The 23,489-nt window shown below is 42.0% G+C and overlaps 2 protein-coding genes across 6 annotated transcripts in view; one reads left to right on the forward strand and one right to left on the reverse strand.

Moving 5' to 3' along the window:
• Positions 1-1,116: 1,116 nt before the first annotated feature.
• Positions 1,117-15,179, forward strand: OPALIN (oligodendrocytic myelin paranodal and inner loop protein). 4 transcript variants are annotated; one of them, XM_010389583.2, is made up of 7 exons: positions 1,157-1,231; positions 4,874-4,909; positions 6,703-6,741; positions 8,766-8,798; positions 10,353-10,472; positions 11,864-11,920; positions 14,074-14,620. In XM_010389583.2, the coding sequence occupies exons 1-7, from the start codon at positions 1,229-1,231 to the stop codon at positions 14,248-14,250; spliced, it is 465 nt and encodes a 154-aa protein (XP_010387885.1). In that variant the 5' UTR covers positions 1,157-1,228; the 3' UTR covers positions 14,251-14,620. The 4 variants fall into 4 exon arrangements, with proteins under 4 accessions (XP_010387886.1, XP_010387891.1, XP_010387885.1 ...); XM_010389587.2 differs by lacking the exon at positions 1,157-1,231 and adding an exon at positions 3,006-3,148 and having other exon boundaries at positions 14,074-14,688; XM_010389584.2 differs by lacking the exon at positions 6,703-6,741 and having other exon boundaries at positions 1,117-1,231; positions 14,074-14,960.
• A 5,264-nt stretch (positions 15,180-20,443) lies between these two features.
• The window catches only part of DNTT (DNA nucleotidylexotransferase), a 35,501-nt gene continuing 32,455 nt past the window's right edge, over positions 20,444-23,489 (reverse strand). The window contains exons 10-11 of one of the 2 annotated variants that reach the window (XM_010389595.2): positions 23,038-23,118; positions 20,444-20,870 (exon numbers count right to left, since the gene is read on the reverse strand). In XM_010389595.2, the coding sequence (XP_010387897.2) occupies positions 20,784-20,870; positions 23,038-23,118 (168 nt within the window). In that variant the 3' untranslated portion in view covers positions 20,444-20,783. Of the gene's footprint in view, positions 20,871-23,037; positions 23,122-23,489 lie in introns of both variants that reach the window. The other variant, XM_010389594.2, reaches the window with a different exon arrangement.

Here is a 23,489-nt window from a genome sequence, read left to right on the forward strand (position 1 = left end):
CAGCCACCTTCATTGCTCACCTGAACTCCACTAGCCAGCCACCTGCTTCCACTCTCTTCCCCTGTAATCTTCACTCCACAGAGAAGCCCTAGCAATCTCGGTCACCAGCAGTTATATCATGCATCTCTCCCACTGAAAAACCCTTGGGAAAGGCCCTAAGGATGAAAATCTTACCATGCCCTCCCATGCTGCATCAGAAGGGCTAAAACTCACTCCTTCGGGTTCTGCGAGTGCACCAAGCTTGCAGGGCTTAGCATTTGCTGTGGTTTCTGCCTGGGACTGTCCTCCCTCAACCCTTCACATGTCTGCCCTCTTCTCATCTTTCATGCACAGCTTCAGTGCCATCTCCCAGAGTCATCTAAAGCAATGGCCTCCTCTCTCACTTGAGTCGCTCTCTCCTTACACTCCTGTCTGCTCCTTTCACAGCGGTTTTCATTTCAATGGTCAAATTATTGGTTTAATTCTGTGGTTTTATTGGCAACTCATTCACCATTTTAAAGAGGCAAATCCCTAACAGGGAAATTGTAAGTTAAAAGCAGCCCAAGTCCATGGCTTCCTCCAGGTCTAGAGAGCTTCTCACCCAAAATGCAAAAACAGAGAGGGAGTGAGGCCAAACTCACATCAGGCAGCTCATTGTCCAGTGAGTGCAGCACCCTGAGGCGGCTGGAGCCCCCAGCAGTGCTACTCCTGCAACAGAATGGGCCCCCACCCCTCCTCCAGACATCCTGAACGTCCATGCTGTTGTCCATGTAACACATTGACTCCATCATGAGCAGTAACATGGTTAATGTGGGCTCCTGTTAGCTGGGGATGGAGTGGCCAGCCTCAGCCTTGTGTAACCCATTGTTTCCAAAGCGCTGCAGGCTGCAGAAGGCCCCAAGCTCTCAGGCCAGCTGTGGCTTCTTTGCTGAGATGGAGGTATAGCCAAGAAAGCAGCCTGAAAAGTAAGAAGGACAAAACATCAAGGCAAAGAGGGTGGGTGAACCAGGCCATACACAGTGGCCATGGAGCAGCAGCTCATCTTTCCCGAGGGATGGACTGAGGGCTTGGCTACTCCCCTGACCATAAATGGCTTGACTAGGGTTCTCTTGGAGCCACCTCTCAGCCTGCCTCTGCAGCTTTGTGAGTTAACTGTTCCTACAAATGAAAGACACAAGCCAATAACGCCAGTGAGAAAGGAGCTTGCCAAAGGCAGTGTACGAAGAAGGTTCTTGGGAGACTGTCAGAAATGGTGAGTGAGAGCTGGCATCTCTTCTCAATCAAACTTTCATTGCTTACTATAAAAAACAATTTCCAGGCTTCTAAAGCTCACATCTCCTAATTCAATTAAATGTACAATGAAGCAAACGGACTTGATTTTAAATTATTTTCGTATATGCAAAATACTAATACTTTTTTAAACTTCTCACTGAATATTTGCTGATCTTGTCTGTCTTTTATTTTGATATTAAGGTTTGTTTTTAAACCCCCACCCCCACATACAAGAGTGCAGAGTAGATGTTTCATTTATGTTCACTTTCTAGTTGAAGCAATGGATCTGATCAGCGATTTTATCTGTCTTACCTGTTTAATCTGGCTTTTTGTTCCATTATCAGCGACATGGATGGTCATCATTGATCAGAAATTTTCCATCTTTCTTGTTTACTTGTGATACATGTTTGGTTGTGACTCAATCAAATGAAGTTTGCTAAGTTAGAAGAGAAAACAGAAGAGGGTTCTGTGATTTACTAAAGAATTATGGAAACAACGTAGGTGTCCATCAGTGGATGAATGGGTAAAGGGACTGTGGTTTATATGTATACATACAACTGAATATTAGCTTCAGAACAGGAGGAGCCCCTGCCATTTGCCATGTTTGTCCTATTTGGACCTGGAGGACATTATGCTAAGTGAAATCAGCCAGACACAAAAAGAAAAATATTGCATGATCTCACTTTCTTTCTTGTGGAATCTTTTTTTTTTTTCTCACAAAAAGGATTATTAAAAGGAGTAGAACTCAGTCTTTGGAGTTAAGAAGATCTGTAATCTAACCTGATCTCTACCACTTATAAGCTGGTGAGCAAAAACCTATCTTGGTCTCAGTTTCCACAGGTATAATATAGGAATAATAGTGCTCCCTTCATGGGGAGGTTGTGAGTACGGGGTCTTATACCCGGCATACCTTCAACAGCAGTAAGTTTTTATCCTGTCTCTTCCTCCTTTCTCTCACAAACTGCAAACTTATAATGAAGGATGTTCAGCCACTGAGATCCCAAAGCGCCTTCAAAATCATTGTGTGGATATTGCATAGTGCTCAGAATAGCAGTAAGCAATAATTGTATTATATCAAATTTTAGTACTTTGATTATTGCTAACTCATGCTTGCAATTCCATTCCACAAGAACTTTCCTATCCTTAGCTCTGTGCTGGCCAGGCCATAAAGAATATGCTACCACATGATCCCTAAGCCACAGAGAGCATTTTACAGTTTGGGAGAAAGGAACTGCCACAGATGATATTATGGTATTCCCTTGGGTCTTATCTTGTGAAGTGGGCAAGGCAAGTTAATAGCATCCCATTTTGAGAATGGGAAAACTGAGCCTTGGAGAATAGATTTTTTGTGAGAAAATGGAGACCAGAGAGTTTGAGTGACTTATTCAAGACTACACAGCTCCTAAGTGGCTAAGTCTGGACTCGAATCTAGATCAGGTGGCTCCAAGCCCAGGGTTGCATCACCCTACTCAACTGTGTCTCTGAAGGGCACTGCATCAGATTCTTCTCCACCCCAATTTGTGCGATGTTTTTCTCTCCATGAGAGCACTGTACTGTGTTTCTACAAAATATGAGTGTCTTTCTAAAATTGGCCCAAATCTCCGTCATCCAAATGTTGATAAACAACGCATGCATGGCCCACTTGTTGCTGCACGCCCTCTTCTGCTGTCCTCCCCAAGGAAGCTTTGTCTTAGGGCTGCTGACATCAGTCCTCAGTGCCCACTGATGAGATAAGGCTCTGGGCAGCTGCATTCAGTGCAGCGACCATCCAGTGTCCTTGCAGCACCTGTTGGTTTAGTGCTAGTGTGAAGAGAGGTGGTTAGGTCCCTCAAGCAAGAGGCCCCTGACCTAAGAGGCCCAGACGTCCCTGTGTTCCAACATCATCCCAGAAGCAGAGGTGCACAGTGCTGTCGGCCTGGGTGCTCTGATTCATCCACAGAGACTATTGGAGTTGCTTGGAAGCCCTACAGAGTGGTAGAAAGAGGTTGTCACCAGGACTCTCAGGTTCTGGTGACGGCTAAGTAGTTGTTTGGACTTGGGAAAACTGTTCAAATTCTTGAGGCCTGGTTTATTTTCTATAAAATGTGGGTGTCCTATTGCCAAGAGGCAGAGAAGTGAGCAGAGTCACCACTGAAGCGTGCTAGCTGAGCAGGGCCATCTTGATTGAAGGACATAATATATAGGGCAAAAGCTAGGGGGACTTACACATTCTATGTGCTTAAAACACTTCTGGTTCACAAAAGATTTTCTCGTTCATTAACCCATCTGAATTCCAACCCATCAGTAAGTCAGCTGAAATAGGTGTTTTGTCAGTTTGCCTGTGTTGGGGTGAGCTCCTCTGTTACTGTCTTTCAGGTTGGGGTTGAGTCACATAGACCAGAGCCCATTGACTGGTTTTGAGACATAGGCTCTAACTGTTCTCATTTGTCCATGAGGTGATTTTTGATGAGTCCCTGGGTTTCAGTTTCCTCTGCTGGAAAATGAGGATTTTGAGAGAGATGATCTTTCAGGTAATTCAGGTGTGAAACACGATTCTTTTGGATTCTTTAATGTTTCACAACATTCCTCTTGTTGGATAACATTTAATTTTAAAACTTAGTAAATGCATTGTTTCTAGAATGACAGAATCTGGTCTTGGGATGCTGGAAAGATGGGGAGCTGTGGTATAGGCCAAGCCCAGGGAAATCTCTGGGGGTCAGGGAGGCCAAGGCTGAAGGAGGGCCCAGCCAGGAGGCATTCATCCAGGGCAGCTGGACCCAAAGGGCTGAGAGTGCAGAAAGTGGGAACAAGACCACTTCCACCCAGGGAAAGAGGGGAAAATAGTTTCACCGGCTGAGTCAGAACAGATCCACCCATCATTCCAACCTAGGTACGGAAGGGACTTGGTAAGGAGCAGCCTGGAAAGGCTGGAGTAACAGGGGCTGGGGACAGGGAGAAGAAAGGAGCCACCTGAGCCCCTGGGTAGGCTATTTGGTGCTCCATTGAGCCCACGATCTTTAAATTTGGACTCCATATTTGCGGGAGAGATGAGACCAGCTACTAAGTGAGGGGAGGAAAGAGAAGGGTTTGCTGCTCCCCTGTCCTCCTGGCCACTTCAGCTCCAGCAGCCTAGAACCTCTGCCTCAGATGCAGCAAAAACAGAAGCCTTGCCTTCCCCAGGTAAGGATCAGGTGTTCTTGTCAGACCATGCCCTTTGAGGGTCTTACCTTCTACTCCAAGGAGAAAACACAAAGTACTTTAAATTCACCAGTTTTCTCTCTCAAAGGAGTTCTAGGGGAATAAACATAATTTTAGCATTTTGCTGAATTTCTAGTAAGTGTTTGGGGCCCTTATGAATGGGACCCCTCAGGCAATAGCCTTGCAGGCTGCCTCTTCATCTGATCCTGGTTCAGGACCTGGTTGAGGGTGGTGGCAAGACTGACTTGATGCTGAGGGAGGAATTCATGACAGGCTTCTTTCCTCCCCTTCCTTCTTTTGGGGCCCAGATTGGACATGATGATGGGGGCTGGCTGAGTCTATAGGATCAATGACCTCTCGGAATCCACCAGGGTCAGTGAGTTTGAGGAAGTCAGGGGCTTGCTGACCATCCCTGAGAGCTTTAATATTTACTTCTATCTTGCAGAGTTTTTCACTGAACTTCACCTTGCCGGCGAACACAGTAAGTATAGCAGCCCCCATTCACCAGGCAACGCAGAGAAGACCAGTGCAGAATTTACAGTAGCTCTCCAGAGCTCACATAAACCTCACACATGGAGATAAGTTACACAGACTTTCTTTTTTTTCTTTCTTTCTTTCTCTTTCTTTCTTTCTTTCTTTTTTTTTTTTTTTTTTTTTTTTTGGAGACAAGGTCTTGCTCTGTCACCCTGGCTGGAGTGCAGTGGCATGATCTTGACTCACTGCAACTTCCACCTCTTGGGTTCAAGCGATTTTCTTGCCTCAACCTCCCAAGTAGCTGGGATTATGGGCGCTCAGCACCATGCCCGGCTAATTTTTGCACTTTTTTAGTAGAGATGGGGTTTTGCCATGTTGGCCAGGCTGGTCTCAAACTCCTGACCTCAGGTGATCTGCCCACCTCAGCCTCCCAAAGTGCTGGGATGATAGGTGTGAGCCACCGTGCCCAGCCATTTACATAGACTTTCAAAACGCACTCAGGAATAGTTGAGAGATGCTGAGATAATTTATTTCCATTATAAAATTTATAAATACACATTTTGAAAATGAAAATAGGAAAACAACAACAGCAATAAAACATCTAAACTCTCATCAGCAGAAAACTGGTATAACCCCTTCCTGTCCTGCTTGACGTTACATAAATTTTGACTTTTGTTGCTTTGTACTATTGTTTCCTTACTCTGTATATAATTTTATATCTAAATGTCCTCCACTAGTCATTATAACCATAACTGTTATATGGTTGATCACATAATCATGTGATCATATTATGATCGCATAATATTTTTTCAAGTTAATTATTTCTTTAGTTGATTAACTATCATTAGGAATAACTTTGTGATACATGGCATTATAGAGAATCCTCATCTGCATTTAAGATAATTTCCTTGTATGTATTCTAAAATGAGAGTGATTGGGTCAACAAGAATGAACATTTTATGGCTCTTGATTATGGCATTTAGTTGCAATTCAAAATTGAGGTTTTCAACTGTCAGTGGTAGAGTTTTGGTCCACAGCTGATCCTCCATCTTCTGTTTGCACATTGCATGTAGATAACACTAACAGCCAAGGTTGTTATCTGATCAGCAGTGCTGCTATGGTTGAGCAAGGCATTTTTCTGGCCCAGTTTTTTAGTGGGCTTGGCTGTGCCACATTTTTCTGATAAGTTGTATGATTATTCAAAGAGAATAAACTGATTCTTACTCGTAAGAGGACTCCTAAGCCAGTGCTCATTTTACTGAAACATGGGGGCACAGTTCTAGAGAGTAGCATCAGGTTAGAACCTGGTGACTTATTGCTGGACCTGTGGTGCCCACCACTGTCTGCCCAGACCTCTGTGAACTGAATACACTGGCACCTGCTCCAGCCTTTGGTAGGGGGCACTTCTGAACTTCCCCAACTTGCTCTGCTTCCCTGCTTCAGCTTCTGCCTGTTGGCTTCAGGCAAATTCCCTAATTCTTCCTCCTTTTCCTGTTAAAACCTTTCCCTTCCATCACTGCTGGAACTTTCCCCTGGCTGTCGGAACCCAGCAGGTCCATAGACACTCCAGATTCTGTGTTATCTTGGCCTGTCACATCAAGAGAATGCAGAGAAGCAAGAAGCCATTTCTTGGGGAGTGGGGGTGAGTAGGATGGAAGAGGGCCCTTATGTGGCCAGTCATCACCCTTTGGAGTACTTTCGTGGTTAACAGCTCATTTCTCTGAGAACTGTCTCTTCACCCCTTTGATCCCGTGTAGAGCAACCAACCATCTTGCTTTGCCTGTTGTTGTCTGTTTTTAGCACCGAAAGTCCTGGGCAGCGCTCTGGACAATGGGGATGGTAGGTCATCCTGCCTGGAAGTCACATTTCTCCTGCATAACCCTTCCACTTCAGTGCAGCTGGGTAGCCTGGGAATGCCAGTGCCCTGGGAAGTGGGACAGAGGTGGACACCTGGATCTCTGTGGGGAGTTTGGAACAGGGCTCCCTGCTGGCCAGTCCCTGCTGAGGACTGAAATGTCAAGTTCAGTCAGTTTGTCAGTTCAGTCTATACTGAACTGTCAAGTATGAAAAATGGGGCTAAGACACTGCGTTAGGCCATAGAGGCCATGTAGCACAGTGGTTAAGAGCATGGATCCCAGAGCCAGACTGCTTGAGGAGGGGTGTCACCTAGGGCTGTGTGACCTTACACAAGTTGCTTCACTTCTCTGTGCCTCGCTCCTCTCATCTGTACAATGAGATTGTCATAGTCCCATTAGTGTTCACTGGCAGTTGTATAGAATAAATAAGTCAATATGGGAAAAATTCTTGAACAGCCTGGCACATCCTAAGTGCTCCATGGCATTAGCTGGTACAATTAGCAGAAGTTTATGAGGGCAGAAAAATCCATCTGAAGAGAAAGAGAGAAGCAACATCAGAGAACAGTATAGGCAGAAGGCCATGCTGCTCCGGAGTGAAGGAGAAAGGAGGGTGCCTTCAGTTCACACAAGTTCCCCGTTCCCAGCTCCAGTCCCTGGAGAAACCAGCTTCCCACCTGTCCTTGGGCTCCATGGGACACTACTATATTCTTAGAGTTAACACTTTCCTTTTTTTTTTTCTTTTTGGTCAAAGCCACCCTAAATATATTTCTGTACTCTGAAGACAGGAACTCTTACCTGAAACAATGGCTGATTCTTCCTACTACCCCTAGAAACAGAACACCTCAGGGAAATGCAGGATTAAAGTAATGTGGGGATGGGGGAGATTGTGATTAGGTCAAAGTACAACCATCTAAGTACCATGTGTCAGTGCCTGATCATCAAAACCTTCTTTTGATGGGAGCTCTCTGGGAAAGAGGTCTGGGCTTGGAAGTCAAACACCCAAGTTTAGATTAGAGTTATGATTATCTGTGAAACCTTGGACAAATCCCGTAACTTCTCTGAGATCTATTACTTTTTTTTGTAAAATGGAGTTAATAATTTTCAAAAGTCCAAGCCCCAGGACTCCAATATACTCGATGAGATTGCTGAGAGTATTAAATAAATAACAGATCTGGACAGAGCTTTGCAAAGTGTAAAGGGATAACAAGAGTTCATACTTCTGCTCCTCATTTGATCCTCCTAATAACCCTAGAGGCAGCTACTACTATCCCTGTAGATATTGTATAGATGGAGACAGGCAGCCCCTTATCTTGTGAATGGAGAAATGACTGTTCTATGGCAGGCAGTGTGAGCCCAGGACCTGTGCTCTTAATCCCATAGCATACCACTTAGTGTGGTTTACATAGTTTCTCATGCAGAACTTTGTTCCTTTAGATTTCTTAATCAAGGTAAACTCTCGCCTGAAATATCTTATAGATGAGTGAAATCCAATAACCTTGCTTAAGAGGTGAACCAGAAGCATGTAATGCATTCGTTTCATGTGGAATTATCCCCAGGAGCATGGATATTTGACAACTTCTGCCATTTGCTTCATCACATACTTACTTGAAAACAAGCAAGGCTTCCTTAAAGAGCCTTGCTTCCACCAGTATTTATATGTGTTTCCCTTCTAGCAATGGGGACAAGTAGGCCCAAAGTGTGCCAGGTGTGCTGACTGGGACACAAGGAAGCCTTTTTGAGTTGTAAAATGTGTCACGGCACATCCGCAGGGTGAATAATGAAGGCATTGCCTGAATTTCCTAATTCTTTTCTCCTGGTAGCCAAATTTTATTCCAGTTCTTACCTGGGAAGCAATCAAGTTAGGTTCTGTTTGGTAGTTGTTAACAGAAAGTTTAGCAAAGGGATAAACTTTAGGCTTTACGGCCTAACTTTTGGCAGATTGTCTTATATAATGTGTATTCTATAGACTTTTTGTTATTTTACAATATATGTTCTTTTTCCATACAGACATCCTCTCCTGTTACAAGTGGGAAAGAAATGGTAACTATAACACTTAAATTTATAAAATGGGGATAATAATAATGCTCCATCCGTCTTGTGTATTTGTTTTGAGCTTTAAAGTTTGATAGGTGAACTGTCACTTAAGCACAGAATCTGGCTCAACAATTATTCTTGACCAGCTCAGCTCAAAAGTGAGGGAGAACGTGCAAAATCACAGATGGATTTCACAAAGTATTGAGCAAAAGAAGCCAGACACAAGGAGTGTATATCTTATATTTGCATCTCTATCATGCTGAAAAACAGACAAAACTACTCTATGGCAATAGATTTCAGAATAGTGGTCATGTACAAGGAGGCTGGAAGCGATTTGAGGGAGATCCTGAGATGCTGCTAATGTTCTGTTTCTTGATCTGGGTGTTGGCCTTATGGATGTATTCCTCATGTGAAAAGTCATCAGCTTATATATTTATGATTCATATACTTTTATTATTCTTCAATAAAATCAATTCCCCCCAAAAGTGAAGGTGAATCCATTATTAAATCAGTTGCACTTTTATAGGGATTCTGCAGATTATCTTCAATATTTCCGGATAGTCTGCAAATCTGAAAACTTATGCGACTAAAAGCATGACTATTTCCACTCCAATCAAAGCAAAATAGGAATTTGAAAATTAATTGGTTAATGCATTTAGTGCAAATAAATTTTTTTGAAAGGCTAAAGGTCACTTTTATTTATTTATTTTTTTATTATACTTTAAGTTCTAGGGTAGATGTGGACAACCTGCAGGTTTGTTACACATATAAATGTGTGCCATGTTGGTGTGCCGCACCCATTAACTCGTCCTTTACATTAAGTGCAAATAAATTTTTTAAAATTCATATTAAAATATTGTGGTATGGCTGGGCACAGTGGCTCACGCCTGTAATCCCAGCACTTTGGGAGGCCAAGGCGGGCAGATCACGAGGTCAGGAGTTAGAGATCAGCCTGGCCAATATAGTGAAACCTCATCTCTACTAAAAATACAAAAATTAGCTGGGTGTGGTGGCACGTGCCTGTAGTCCCAGCTACTTGGGAGACTGAAGAAGAAGAATCATTTGAATCCAGGAGGTGGAGGATGCAGTGAGCCGAGACTGTGCCGTTGCACTCCAGCCTGGGCGACAGAGCGAGACTCAATCTCAAAAAAAAAACAAAAAAAAAAAGTGTGGTATATAATAAAAGCGTTTATTTTTAGCCAAACAGGTGAAAATGGCATCTAATTGTTGCTCTGAATTGTATCTCAGCTTTTCCTATATTGAGGAGACATTTGTATTTCTGTTCTAAAGAATACCTGTTCGTATCCTTTGCCCATTTTTCTGCTTGATCATTACCCTTTCCAATAGATTTAAACTGTTTAAATTAAGTCCTATAAAAGTAAGTCATTTCTCATGTGTGTTACAAACATTTTTGCACAGTATTTCATTACCCTTTTGATTTTGTAGATGATGTTTGTGATCCATGCAGATTTTTTGTTTTATTTTTATTCTATTGAATTTTTCCTTTATTCTTGAAGACTCTGGGCTTCCCCTGACCCTGTGCTTTTCATTCTGTGCCAGAACTGCGGGCCCTCTCTTGGATTAGCGGCGAGCATCCCATCCCTGGTGGCCACAGCCCTGCTGGTGGCTTTACTATTTACTTTGATTCACCGAAGAAGAAGCAGCATTGAGGCCATGGAGGTGATTACCAGCTTCTTTGGGTCCAGATGTGTAGGCAGGCAGTATTTCAGTGAACTGGCTTTTGGACTAAGGGTGTCAGAATTCAGGGCCCATGTCTATTTCCTGAGCACAGGATGCTGGAAGTTTCTGGGCCATAATTTCCACTGCAGACACGACATTAGGCACCAAACAGAGCTGATTTGTCATAAGACCTTCAGGTCAGTTGAGGAATTCCTGGCAAGGATAGTATTTGGGGTAACAAAAAGTAGCAGTGGAGAGGGATGTCTGTTGCCATGGCAAACACATGTCTGTACAGTGGGTGTGCTTTCTAAAGTTGAGAAACAAAAGCACACAAGCTTCACAAAGAGAGGATGGAGATAATGTTAGGAAAGATAGGAGACAAAGAGGGGCTGAGGTGTCCATGGTAGGAATGTATCCAGAAGTACGTGGCTCTATCTATCTTTGCCTTTTTCACGCATCTGAACATGTATAATTCACAAGGGAATCTATATCCTCCCCATCCAATCCATGCCCCCAATGCCAGACTGTTCTGGGGACTGTGTTTAGAATTCAAAGGCCACCTAGACCCATATCCAACAAGGTTCCATGGTTGTGACAGAACTGCGTCACGTGGACTCTGGGTTCTAACTCCATTCTCTATTTATTCGCATTCACAGTTGTTATCATATGGGTAAGCATTAATTAAGAGATGGAAAATTCAGGTTCTAAACCAGACTCTGCCCCTTTATGATTTATATGATCCTGGACAACTTGGTTAGTTCAACTCCAAAACAGGAGTCATAGAAACTATTCTCCCTATTTTAAGAGGTAGGGAAAGTTCTAAGGATGAAATGAGATAATGGATGATGAACATCTTTACATGTGAAGATGAGTGGACAAGCTGTAAATCTGAAACACATTAAGAAGTGTTGTGGTTAGTGGTGGTATTGTTTAAGTAATAGTTTCTCAACCTCTAGTGCACTTTAAAATTATTTAGGAAGCTCAAAATTTCCAATCACCAAAGCCAATTAAATCAGAATTTCTGGATGACAAAACTGTGGCACTGATCTTGAAAAAACAAAAACAACTTTTTAATTATAATTTCAAACTTATACTAAAATAGAGAGGAGAGTATAATGAAGCCAGTTATTAACTCATGGCCAATATTGCTTCATCTCTACTCTCACCCGGGATTATTTTGGATAACTCACAATGATATTTCTTGGCTTGGGTATGGGTTTGGTTTGGTTTGAGGTGGGGATGTTATTAGATGTCTCTGTGTTTGTTTTGTTTGTTCTAATGCACACTCAGATTTAAAAACCACTGATTTTAATCATAGTTATGGTCAAATGCTATGCCCCTTCACTTCTTTTTCTTTCTTTCTTTTATTATTATTATTTTTTCCAATTTAGGAAAGTGACAGACCATGTGAAATTTCAGAAATTGATGACAATCCCAAGATATCTGAGGTAAGAACTCTTGGTTATACTCTCTATATACCATTCACACAGTAAACAAGCTAAGTGTTTTAAAGCCTTTCACGCACAAAAGAAGCACAGTATGAGCACATGTGGAAAGGAGATGACCAGGAGGAAGTTCAAGCACAAAGGAGATTCTCAGTGCATTTTTATTGGCTGAACAGAAATTCAAGCTTCCTTTAATGTTAGAAAATCAATTTAATATAATTTATTTTACTGACAAACTAAAATGGAAAACTCACATGACGATCTCAAAAAAATGTAACAGTGATATGAACTCTCAGCAAACTAAAAATAGAATGGGAACTTCCTTCACTTGAAAGAAGATGTCTTTTTAAAAAAAATACAGCTAACGTCATACCTAACAGTAAAATGTAGAAAACATTCTCTTTAGATCTTAAAACAAGGATGTTCACTAACACCACTTCTATTCAATATTATACTTTAGATCCTAGTCAATGAAGTAGGATTTTAAAAAATTAGACAGTATAAGCCTGGTGCAGTGGCTCATGCCTGTAATCCCAGCACTTTGGGAGACTGAAGCTGGTGGATCACCTGAGGTCAGGAGTTTGAGACCAGCCTGGCCAATATGGTGAAACCCCGTGTCTACTAAAAATACAAAAAATTAGCTGGGTGTGGTGGCAGGCGACTGTAATCCCAGCTACTCGGGAGGCTGAGGGAAGAGAATTGCTTGAATCCAGGAGGTGGAGGTTGCAGTGAGCTGAGATCGCACCATTGCACTCTAGCCTGGTGACAAGAGTGAGACTCCATCTCAAAAACAAAAAATTAGAAAATATAACACTGAAAAGGAAGAAACAAAATTGTGATTATTTGCAGATGATATGATTGTTGACATATAAAAGCTAAATCTGGCTGCATGCAGTGGCTCACGCCTGTAATCTCAGCACTTTGGGAGGCCAAGGCGGGTGGATCACCGAGGTCAGGAGTTCTAGACCAGCCTGGCCAACATGGTGACACTCCATCTCTACTAAAAACACAAAAATTAGCCAGGTGTGGTGGCAAGTGCCTGCAATCCTAGCTACTCAGAGGGGCTGAGGCAGGAGAATCGCTTGAACCTGGGAGGCGGAGGTTGCAGTGAGCCGAGATCGCACCATTGTACTCCAGCCTGGGGGACAAGAGTGAGACTTCGTCTCAAAAAAAAAAAAAAAAAAAAAAAAAGAAAGAAAGAAAAGAAAAGCTAAATCTACGGAAAAATTACTTGAATTAACGAGAAATTTTAACAAATTTACTGAATACAAAAATCAATATACAAAAGTAATTTACACTTTCAACATCAACAATAATTAGAAAAAGCGATTTTAAAAATTACCATTTTGTGATGGTAATTGGTAATAAAAATATGTAGAATGCTATGGAATAAATCTAACAAAAATATGTAATACCTTTATGGAAAATAATAAAACTTTGGTTAAAAAAACTATTAAATAATACCTAAATAATGGGGGTTATATACCATGCTCCTGGATAGAAAGTGTTAATAATATTACAATGTCAAACAATGCTAATCTATATAATAAATGTAATTTCAATACAAATCCCAATCAATTTTTTTCATGGAACTTAATGAGGTCCTTCTAAAATCTATATGAAATAAAGTAGAAAAAGAGTTAAAAAGACACAACAAACAGATAGGTAGAACAAACAGAAAATAAATAGCAAGATGGTAGATTTAAACCCAACCATATCAATGATCACATTAAATGTAAATAGTCTAGATACCCGAATTAACAGGAAGAGATATTCAGATTGGTTATAAAAACAAGGTGCAACCATATGATGCCTACAAAACTCACTTTAAATATAAATTCACAAATAGATTAAAAGTTAAAAGACAAAAAATGAGATACTTTGTTAACAATAAACAAAAGATAGTTGAGTGGCCTGAAAGCTCTCCCAAAGCAGTAAGATCAGGCAATCATGGGTCTCTCCTCATTTGTTTTCTGTCTCTCAAGGACCATTGTCCTTCCTTGCCTGTTGTCTAATGTCTTGAAAAGTATTGCTTCAAATGTTGTGTCTGATTTTGGTTATTTCAGGTGGGAGGGTAAATGTGGTTGCTGTTAGTCCATCTTGTATGGAAGAATTCTCTGCAGTCATTTTTAAAAAAACGTATATGTTTCCTTAAGAATCCTAGGAGATCACCCACACATGAGAAGAATACGATGGGAGCACAAGAAGCCCACATATATGTGAAGACTGTAGCAGGAAGCGAGGAACCTGTGCATGACCCTTACCGTCCTACTATAGAAATGGAAAGAAGGAGGGGATTGTGGTGGCTTGTGCCGAGACTGAGCCTGGAATGATGCAGCTCAGTCAAGGAGCAGACCTGGCACTGGAACAGGGTTGAAAACCCAGGGTTTTGTACTTGGAGAGGAGAGATGCCAAGCTGCTTCTTAATCAATCCAAATTTCATTTACAGATCTGGAACACTTTGGGGCTGATTTATCTCCTTAGGGGACATCCCCAATATGGTTAATTCCAACTCTCAGACCTTGTGCTTTAGTTAGTACATGTGACTCACCAGATGGGGTCCTTAGATCCTGTTCCTGCTCCCAATGGGAATTTGCTTTTCTTTGTCATTTTGGGAAAGGGGCTTGGTTTCTGAGTGTCTTGCCTTCTCATCTTTTTTTTCATATCCTTTTTCTCAAAAAAGCCATCAGCTCTGACTTCCATGGAAGTGTTGCCAAGGTCAGCCTGGTGCAAGTTGGGATATAAATGAAACTTATGCAGGATGTATGAGAGGAATCAGTTAATTGTTTCTGAATAACTCAGGGTAGAAATCACGTGAAGCCACACATTCCCTGACCACAGGGAAGCACATGGCTCAGTCATGTCATACTGCAGTGGAAAGAATATGGATTCTTAAGTCACACCTACCACTGAGCAGCTGTACGACTTTGGAGAAGTTTTTTAACATTTCTAAGCCTCAGTTTTTGCTTTTTTAAAGGAGGGGAAATATTTGCCTCATGTCATAATTGAAAAGATTAAATAAGAAATAAAGGGAAGTGTCTGCTACTTAGTTGCCAGTCAAAATGTTAGTTCTCTCTCTCTGCCCTCTTCCTCCTACCTCTTCCCATATTGCTTGCCTGATAAAATAGCTAGTCACCAGCATTTGTTCCCCATAGTCACAGGGTCACACAAGGGAACATTTAGGGCAAACTTTCTGCAAGGCCTGTGGTCCAAACTGTTATCTAAAGATGATTCTAGGTGTTGCTGGTAGTATGTGAATCTTCCAATCTAGGTGTGATCATGTCCTCATATGAATCAGGAAAAGCCAGGTTCTTACAAGTTCCAAATTCCAAATACAGAGACTGGTGGTGTTACATTTAACCTTAAAGATGTTAATGTTGATGGAAATTCATGTTTCATATTAAAACAACACTTCATCTTTACAATGAAACATTTTGCTTAATTTTTAAAGTAAGACATTATGATACCTCTGATGGCAACTCCTCAAATAACTTTAACTTTTGTGCTTTAGGGATAGTTGTTAAACTTACAGTTTCTTTTATGTTATTTTTTAAAGGCTTCAGATTAAACAAGAGCCCTTAAGCCCATGCATAGCATTGCCGCTTCAGCTTGCTGAGGACTGTCTCCAAGGAGGCCAAATGGAAAAGGAGAGGCCACTTCAAGTGGTGTTGGCTCATTGAGCCTATTGGGCAAACTATAACCAGGTTGCCTTATTCTGTGTGGATTACTCCAGGATAGGCCACCCTCCAGCATTCTCTTATCCCAGTAACTCCTCTTCCCATTTTCCAATCCCTCACTAGCCTTTTTTTTTTCTCCCTACTGTACTCTTCTTTTGCCTTCAATACAAATTTCATTTCCTCTGTGACTTTGGGCAGACTTCCTTCTAGCATGTGTCAGCCAACCCACCACCCAGCTGGCCTAGGAGACACATCATTCATTGCTCCTACTTGTGTCTGTAATCAGAGAGTATTTAAGGAGGGCAGTTCTGTGATGGACTGTGTGTGTGTGTGTGTGTGTGTGTGTGTGTGTGTGTGTGTGTGTGTGTTGAAAGTAAAGATGGCTGGGGGAAGGCAAGAGTTTCTCCAAGATATTATTAGAAATGAGGGCTGTATCTATTCTGTGGGAATGGAGAAAAGATCCAAGTCCTTGGATATCATGGGGAAAAGCTGTGTGGCAGAAAGAAAAATCAAGAGGACCCAAGTGGATGGAGACAGGACCACAGGAATGGGCCAAGGAGCAACATCCTGCCATTCAGCCAGCTTGGGACAGGCTTTCACTTTCACTCCCATGAGGAGGCTTCCAGGCAGCCTGGCTCCTCCTAGTGGGAAGGCCTGGGTCCAGGGCATCTTAAGTTCATCCACCAGCTCTGTGAGCCACACAGATATCCTAGAAAATATTCCTTTCTCACACAAGGCTTCTGATTGCTCAGAAACATGCCCCTCTTCCCTGAATAACCAAGAACATGTTCTATAAACCCAATCTCTGCCACATGTCAACACCTGCTCTTCAAAGCCCCTTTTGAAACTAGTTTTGTGCTGAGTCTTCTGGATCTAATTACCTTAAACAAGCAGAGTTAGCCATTTTTAAAGAGACGTGCCCAGTCATCCTGGTGCTTGTATTTCTCTTGCATGTCATGAAGGACCTTGGATTTACTGAGAACTCAGCCGTGGCCTTGGCTTTGATACTTACAGGTGTCAGCCCTTGGGCTGATTGTTGATCATCCAGAGCCTCAGTTCTGTACTTGTGAAGTGGAGACAGCAGTTCTCATCCCCCTAGCCCATGGAGTGGTTGTGAAGCTGGATTGAAATATGCATGTGACTAAGCCATGTAGCTATAAAGTGAGGGATGACTTGTATTTTGTATCACTTATTTTAATTCTACTTATAATCCATGGCTTAGAATCTTTATTTAAACATTGTTTCTATTAAACTAGAAAGGTTCAGCATTTCTGTCATTTACTTCTGCTATGATACCCAAGCACTTATGTTGGAATGAAGTGAAAAGTAAAATGGCCATTCTTGTGAACCTACAAAATGTTTGTGGCTTTTCTTTGTCTATATTAGAGAACACTGGCCCTGCCCTTGGAGCCAAGATTATCCCAGGGATGTTCCCGATATTGGCACTTTCTCTGCCAGGCTAGAAGATGTTCAGTCTTTCATGGAGGGCAGCCCTGTGTGGTGAGCAAAATGATGAGACCCAAAGTCAGAAGCTCTGCTTCCCTAACCCAGGGCTGCTGGTAAGTTGAGAGTCACCTTAGGCAGATTGCATGATGTGTGTGGGTCTCATTTCCTCCTGTATCATCTGGTGTTTGAATTGGTCTGTCTCTAAAGTGACATCCATCCAGTCCAAACATTCTGCTTTGATTTTCCGCAAACCCTGCAAAGCACTCCTTCTGCCTGCCTGTTCCTCACTCCCATCAGCATAGCCTTCTATACCCTCTATGATTCTTCTCAGTTTCTGACTGCTGGTGGAGAGAGAGAGTTACTTATTTATTTTGCCAAGAAATAACAATTATTAGTTTTGCTTAAGGCATTTCTCCCTGCAACATTGCGATGTTAATTGAAGACAAAAAAGTGATAACTAATTTTTGAAAGAATGCGAAGTCATATAATCTTTGCACTCCCACCATCCTGATGAGAATTATTGCTTAATGCATGAATTGATTTAACAAATGTGCACTGGCTTCCTTCCAATGTCAGACAACCTGCCAGGTCCTAAGACAATGTTGGGGGCATAACGAAAATGCTAAACATTTGTGGAAACCTTTCTCCACCCAATTGAATGTGAATCTCCATCCAAGGAAATAATATCAGGAAAGCTTTTATACAGGTGCTTTGCTTCTAAGCTCAAAGACATAAAACTAGCTCTCTCAGGCTCAAATGAGATAAGAATCTATACTCTCTTTCTTTTTCCTTTATCTGAAGTTAGAGGAGAAGGAGAAATGGGCATAACACTTCAATCCTCTGAGAATTCCAAATGACTGAAAAATCTGGTTATGTCAGGGCATACATTAAAGTGCTGTACCTCCAAGTAAAACTCTCTCCTCCATTCTCTAGAGAGGCTGCCTGAACTCCAACAAGTTAAGGGGTGAAAAATACAAAAACTGGACAGGTGAGACTGGGGAACATTTTGGAAGTTGGCTGAGTCTGTCCAATAGGCTGTAGAACTATTTCTAAAATGGATGGGGGCCTCTGAAGGACAGGCTTAGTGTACCCTGGGGCTTAAAATCTGATTTGTAATGACAGAGAATCAATGTATCATAGACTTTCATTTCCAGGCTAAAATGATTTGAGAGATTTGATTGTGAGCGAGAACAAACCATGTTGATAAAATTCTACCATAAATGTGACTGATTTTGTCATGAAGAGTCAAACAGTGATTACTGTTGACTCACCTGGCCAGGGATTACCCACTTATGAAAGCCAAGGTAAGGAGATGGGTCTTTGTTTTGAGAGCTGGGGAAAGCCTAGCCTTGTGTCCCAGCCCTTCTAGTTTCTCTGCCCCAACCACTTAGGCCTCCTCTCTGCCCTTCAGATGCCATGGTCTGTCCACAAACATAGGCTTTCTCTCTGCAACTCAGACACATGGGAACCTCCAGCTGCAAGAGCTTTGTCTCTGCTCATTTTATGCCATGGCCCTCCTGCCATGTGGGCCTTTTCTCTGACACCGTGGTCCTTGTACCACATGGCCTTTGCACACGCTGTTAGTGAGATAGAGCTGGAAGTTCATGGAGGTCAAGGTGAATAGAATTTGCAGCGTAGAGTACTGGAGACAGAGTTGCACAGAAACAGAGGAGACCCTTTGATTATTCTATTGATCAGCATATGCATGTGAGAAAACTACCCAAGGCTGGAGAAAGAACCACACAAAGGGATTAGAGGGAGCAATACTCTAAGCTCTAATGGGCCAGGTCTCTCAGTGCGAGGCCAGAAACAGTCCCTGTTCCCAAACAGCCAGAGTAGAAAACATCATAATTCACCAGGCATCAGGTAGAACACTGAGAAAAGTATTGCCTCAGTAGTGGGGAAGAATATTAACCCTGGATTAGACTATGTTAGTGCTGCCTAACAAAGCTCAAAAGCAAGATGAGGACACATTAAACTGTTTCCAAGTAAATTAACCACATCCTGGAACAAAATTTAAGAATATTAACAGGAATACAAAAATATTCAGGAAAAAATTCACAATGTTCACAATGTCTAGAATCCAATATAAAATTACCAAGCTTGCAAAGAGGGAGGAACATGTGACCCATAATGAGGAGAATACTCAGTTAATAGAAACTGACTCAATATTGACACAGATGATATCATTAGTAGACAAGGACATTGAAACAGTTACACTATATTCCAGGTATTTAATAAGCCAGAGGAAAAATTGAATATGTTAAATAGAAGCATGGAAGATAGTTTTTAAATCCTAACTCATAAATCTAAAGATGAAAACTATAATGTGTGAGATAAAATACTGGAGAGGATTAATGAAACTAGACATTGCAGAAGAAAAGATGAGTAAACATGAAGATACAGCAATAAAAATTACCCCAAATAAAACACAGATTTTAAAGACTGGGAAAAAAGTGAACAAATAGAGCATCGGTGATCCATGGCTTCTTACATATAGTTGCAATGTTTTTAACAGATGATCAATCGACTTCCTACTTTATGTGCTATATCATACTGTGCTTGCCTCCAAGAGTTCTTCTGTCAGCCATCAGAGGGCGCTCTGCTCCCAAAGTAGGAGGCACTGACGAAGGCTGAGTTCTGATAACTAGGCACCACAATAATTGAAAAAAATTCTGGCCTACAGCAAGAAAAAAAAAAAATGTCCAGAACTGATAAAAAAATTCTGGCTTACAGAAAAAAAAAAAAGAAAGAAAGAAAGAAAGAAAAACAAAGACATGGGCATTTGTGAAATATCCAACAGGCCTTTTCAAATAAGGAAAGTAGCATTTAGAATCTGTGAGGTTCTCTGATAGGGGAACTCCTCTGGCATGGACCTCCTGGGGTTATTGTGTGGTGGGGACCTCCAGAAAAGGCGACAAGGCCACCTGCACATTTCCCAAATGTCAGCCACCTCCCTCCCTTCCCTTGGGTACCCTCAGATGAAGAAGCCAAGAGAGATTGACTTCCTGAGAGAGACTAAGCCATAGGTGTAGACAGAAGCTCCAAGATGGAAAAAAGAGGGAGATATTTCTTTGGTGGTTGAGGACATTGTTTTTCTTTCAGCATGATGGCAGGGAGAATACATCCTTTACGTGGTGTTGTGCTGGGATGTTTAGGGAACCAGCTGTACGATGGCCAGGAAGAAGCAGGCACTGAGCCGAGCTGAGCCAGTCCAGAGGCAGCACCCCTCCTCCACAGGCTCTAGAAGGGACCCAAATCCCCTCTGGAATCTCTGCATCTTCTAATTAAGCCTGTTTGTCCCCTTAAGAGAAACTGTAAGCTCTTCATTCTTCTGCTTGGTTACACTTGTGTTTTAAAATAGTTTATAATATTTGAGTGAAGAAAAACAGATTCCATCATCTTGTTTCCTTCTGTTTTTATTAGAGATAGACAGTATTTCAGCTACACTGTGAACAAAGTGGGCTTTGATGAGCTTCCCTGAATCAGCCACCAATGACAACATCGTTTCTCTTGAAAAATGCATTGTGAATTCTACGCAACAGTCATAAACATGGCCTATTAGAACCTTACCCATTACCAGCGGTGCCTTCCCATGTTTCCAAAGCTATATATTTCTAGTAGCGATCTGCATTTCACTAAGACCTAAATAACCCCGAACTTTCCTATGGCATCTTTTACTAATATGAAGCATAATTTATTTAACTTGAAAACAATAGAGAAAAAAGGTTGACAACATTTTCCTAGGCATTTCTTTCCCATGGTTCAATATAATCCAATCCCAGATGCGCAAAAATTTCTTCTTCACTTTCTGCTTTGAGGAATATCCTCTGAAAACATAACAAGAAATATGTGCATTCAGATATTTTTCATAAGCGCCATGGTGTGGACACCGTGAAAATGTTACTTACAAAACTGCCTTGTCAGAATGAATTATAGCCCAAACAGGAGCCCTGCTTCTGAGTATAAATGTCATTTTAAATGACTTTCCAAAATATGATCCTAAATGAATTAAGGTAAAATCATAACAGCTTTAACATATTCAGCAAAAGCTATTTGTATATTTTTTCCTATGGGCTGTAGTTCTGAACCACAGCTATTTATTAGAACAACCTGATGGAGTTTAAAAGATAAACATTGAAGCTTGAGCCATACCCCAGTCCAACGAAATCAGAAGCTCAGCAGAGGTCTTGTAATCAATCTATTTGAACGCACTGGGTAATTCTAACATGCAGTCATAATTATGTACTGCTGGTAATTATAGGATACTTGTATGTGTTGGGTTTTCCTCTAGCTTTCCATGCTTGCCTCTAACCCCAGCAGGATCCCACCCTGTTATCTCTTTAAGACCAAGCAGCTCTTCTCCTCCGTCCCTTCTTGTACATAGCCCAGTGCTAGGCACATAGAAGGTACTTGCTTACATTGAACTATTTAGAATGTATTAATTGGTAAGTGTTCCTTCATTGTACTATGTGAATCTGCCTTCACCCACATGCTTAGTGTCCGAGGCTTTCCTGCCAGCATCCACAGCCCCCTCTTCTCTGAGCAGCACCTGGATTTTTCCATGGGAAACCGCTCCTCTTGACTCTCAGTCCAGGAGGGTTAGGTGGAGCTGCTCCCAAATCCAAGAAGAAGCACATGACCCAAGTCTGGCCAATCAGAGCCACAGTAATGGGTTCAGGGATAGGCGCATGACCCAGTCCTGGCCAATGAGCACCAGGTAGGATTCTTGGGGAAACTATTAGGAAACAGGCTCTTCTCTGTTGAAGTAACTGGAAGAGTGGGACTTATGGGAAAACCTGCCTGCGAATAAAGGCAATACTGAGGGAAGCCTGCCTGAACACCCATATTTGGCTGCCCCTGAACCCTTAGATATTGTGGTATATAACCCAAGTTCCCTTTTCCCTTTATGTCACTTTAGATTTGATTTCTGACACTTGTAACTGAGACAACTCTAACTGAGTACACCTCATTTAGACTATAAGCTCCTAGAGGGAAAGGACCATTACTTTTTTTTTTTTTTTTTTCCTGACACAGAGTCTGACTCTGTTGCCCAGGCTGGAGTGCAGTGGTGTGATCTCGGCTCACTGCAGCCTCCTGCCTCCCGTGTTCAAATGATTCTCCTGCCTCAGCCTCCCAAGTAGTTGGGATTACTGGTGCGAGCCGCCACACCTGGTTATTTTTTGTATTTTTAGTAGAGACGGGGTTTCACCATGTTGGCTGATCTTGAACCCCTGCCCTCAAGTGATCCACCCGCCTCAGCCTCCCAAAGTGCTGGGATTACAGACGTGAGCCACTGTACCTGGCTAGTACCATTACTCCTAGTTATTTTGAGTTTTCTTTCCCCTGGAGCCTATTTTGGTGTCCTTGATCACTGTAAGAAGAGTAGCCCTTAGTACTGTGGATTTAACAGTTGGATATTTAACTCTTCATAACTTCTCCAGTCATCTATCGTTTTGCTGAGGGCTGAATTGGATCATGACCACAGTAAGACTAGCACGTCAAATGAGTGACATGGCTGGTGAGTGAGACTGGCTGGCTGCTCATTTATGTCTCAGGGCAGCTCTGTTGCTCTCTTTCTTGCAGCAGACTGTTGTTAATGGCCTACGTGGCCACTCAGAATGCCACTGCTCCTGCATTTGAGGGGTACACAAGTAGTATTTGTGATTTCTGGGGATCCCTGGTTTACTTTGGAGTTACTCATTGCCAACACCAAGAATATACCAAACCCGTTAATATTCACTGCTGGACTGGTTCTGGAAGCCCAATTAGCTCATCATCTTTCAGCCAAAAGCTCTCGAAGTGCATTCTGGGCCAGGTGGAAACTGTGAGTCTGTGGAAATCTTTCCTGCTGCCCTCAACTCTCATCAACTGGAAATAGAACACGCATAACAAAGGAAACCATACTTGGATACTAAAATCAGTTCATGAAAAGAGCTTGGGGGCCAGCCTTGGGGATGAGGATCAAAGTAGCCCATTTTAGGAAGAGAACTGTACCTTGGTCTTGTCATATAAAGCATGGTTATCCAGAATCATCTTCCGTTCATGTGTGGCATAGCGCCGGAGGTCTCTCTCAAACTGCTGGACAGGAGATAGTTAAAATAAATTATTAACACATCTAGAATGTCTTCAGTATTAGGTGGCTACATCCCTCTAGTGAAATATCTAACTCCACTAAACATTCTCAAAGTGATTTTCCTTCCCCATGGCCAAGTTCTCTGGTGACAGAGGTCTGTGCTCCCATAAGCACACTAGAATGTAAGCTCTGTGAGAGCAGGAACCTGGTTTGTTCTGTCCACAACCATATTCCCTCAAATAGTGCCTCACATGTAGAAGATGTATAGCAAATGTTTTATTGAATGAATAAATGAATAGCGTGAGCATTGTAGCAGAATAATGCCTGGTCCAGAGTGAATGCTGGATAAATACTAGTTTGGTGGGTTTTAAAT

This window comes from Rhinopithecus roxellana, chromosome 11, assembly GCF_007565055.1.
Source record: "Rhinopithecus roxellana isolate Shanxi Qingling chromosome 11, ASM756505v1, whole genome shotgun sequence".
NCBI classification, from domain to species: domain Eukaryota; kingdom Metazoa; phylum Chordata; class Mammalia; order Primates; family Cercopithecidae; genus Rhinopithecus; species Rhinopithecus roxellana.

Bases quoted from the DNA above. Each gene is read 5' to 3' on its own strand.
- OPALIN (XM_010389583.2), top strand. The intron at 8,799-10,352 runs GTAACTATAACA...ATTCTGTGCCAG, and splicing joins TTACAAGTGGGAAAGAAATG to AACTGCGGGCCCTCTCTTGG. The intron at 10,473-11,863 runs GTGATTACCAGC...TTTCCAATTTAG, and splicing joins GCAGCATTGAGGCCATGGAG to GAAAGTGACAGACCATGTGA.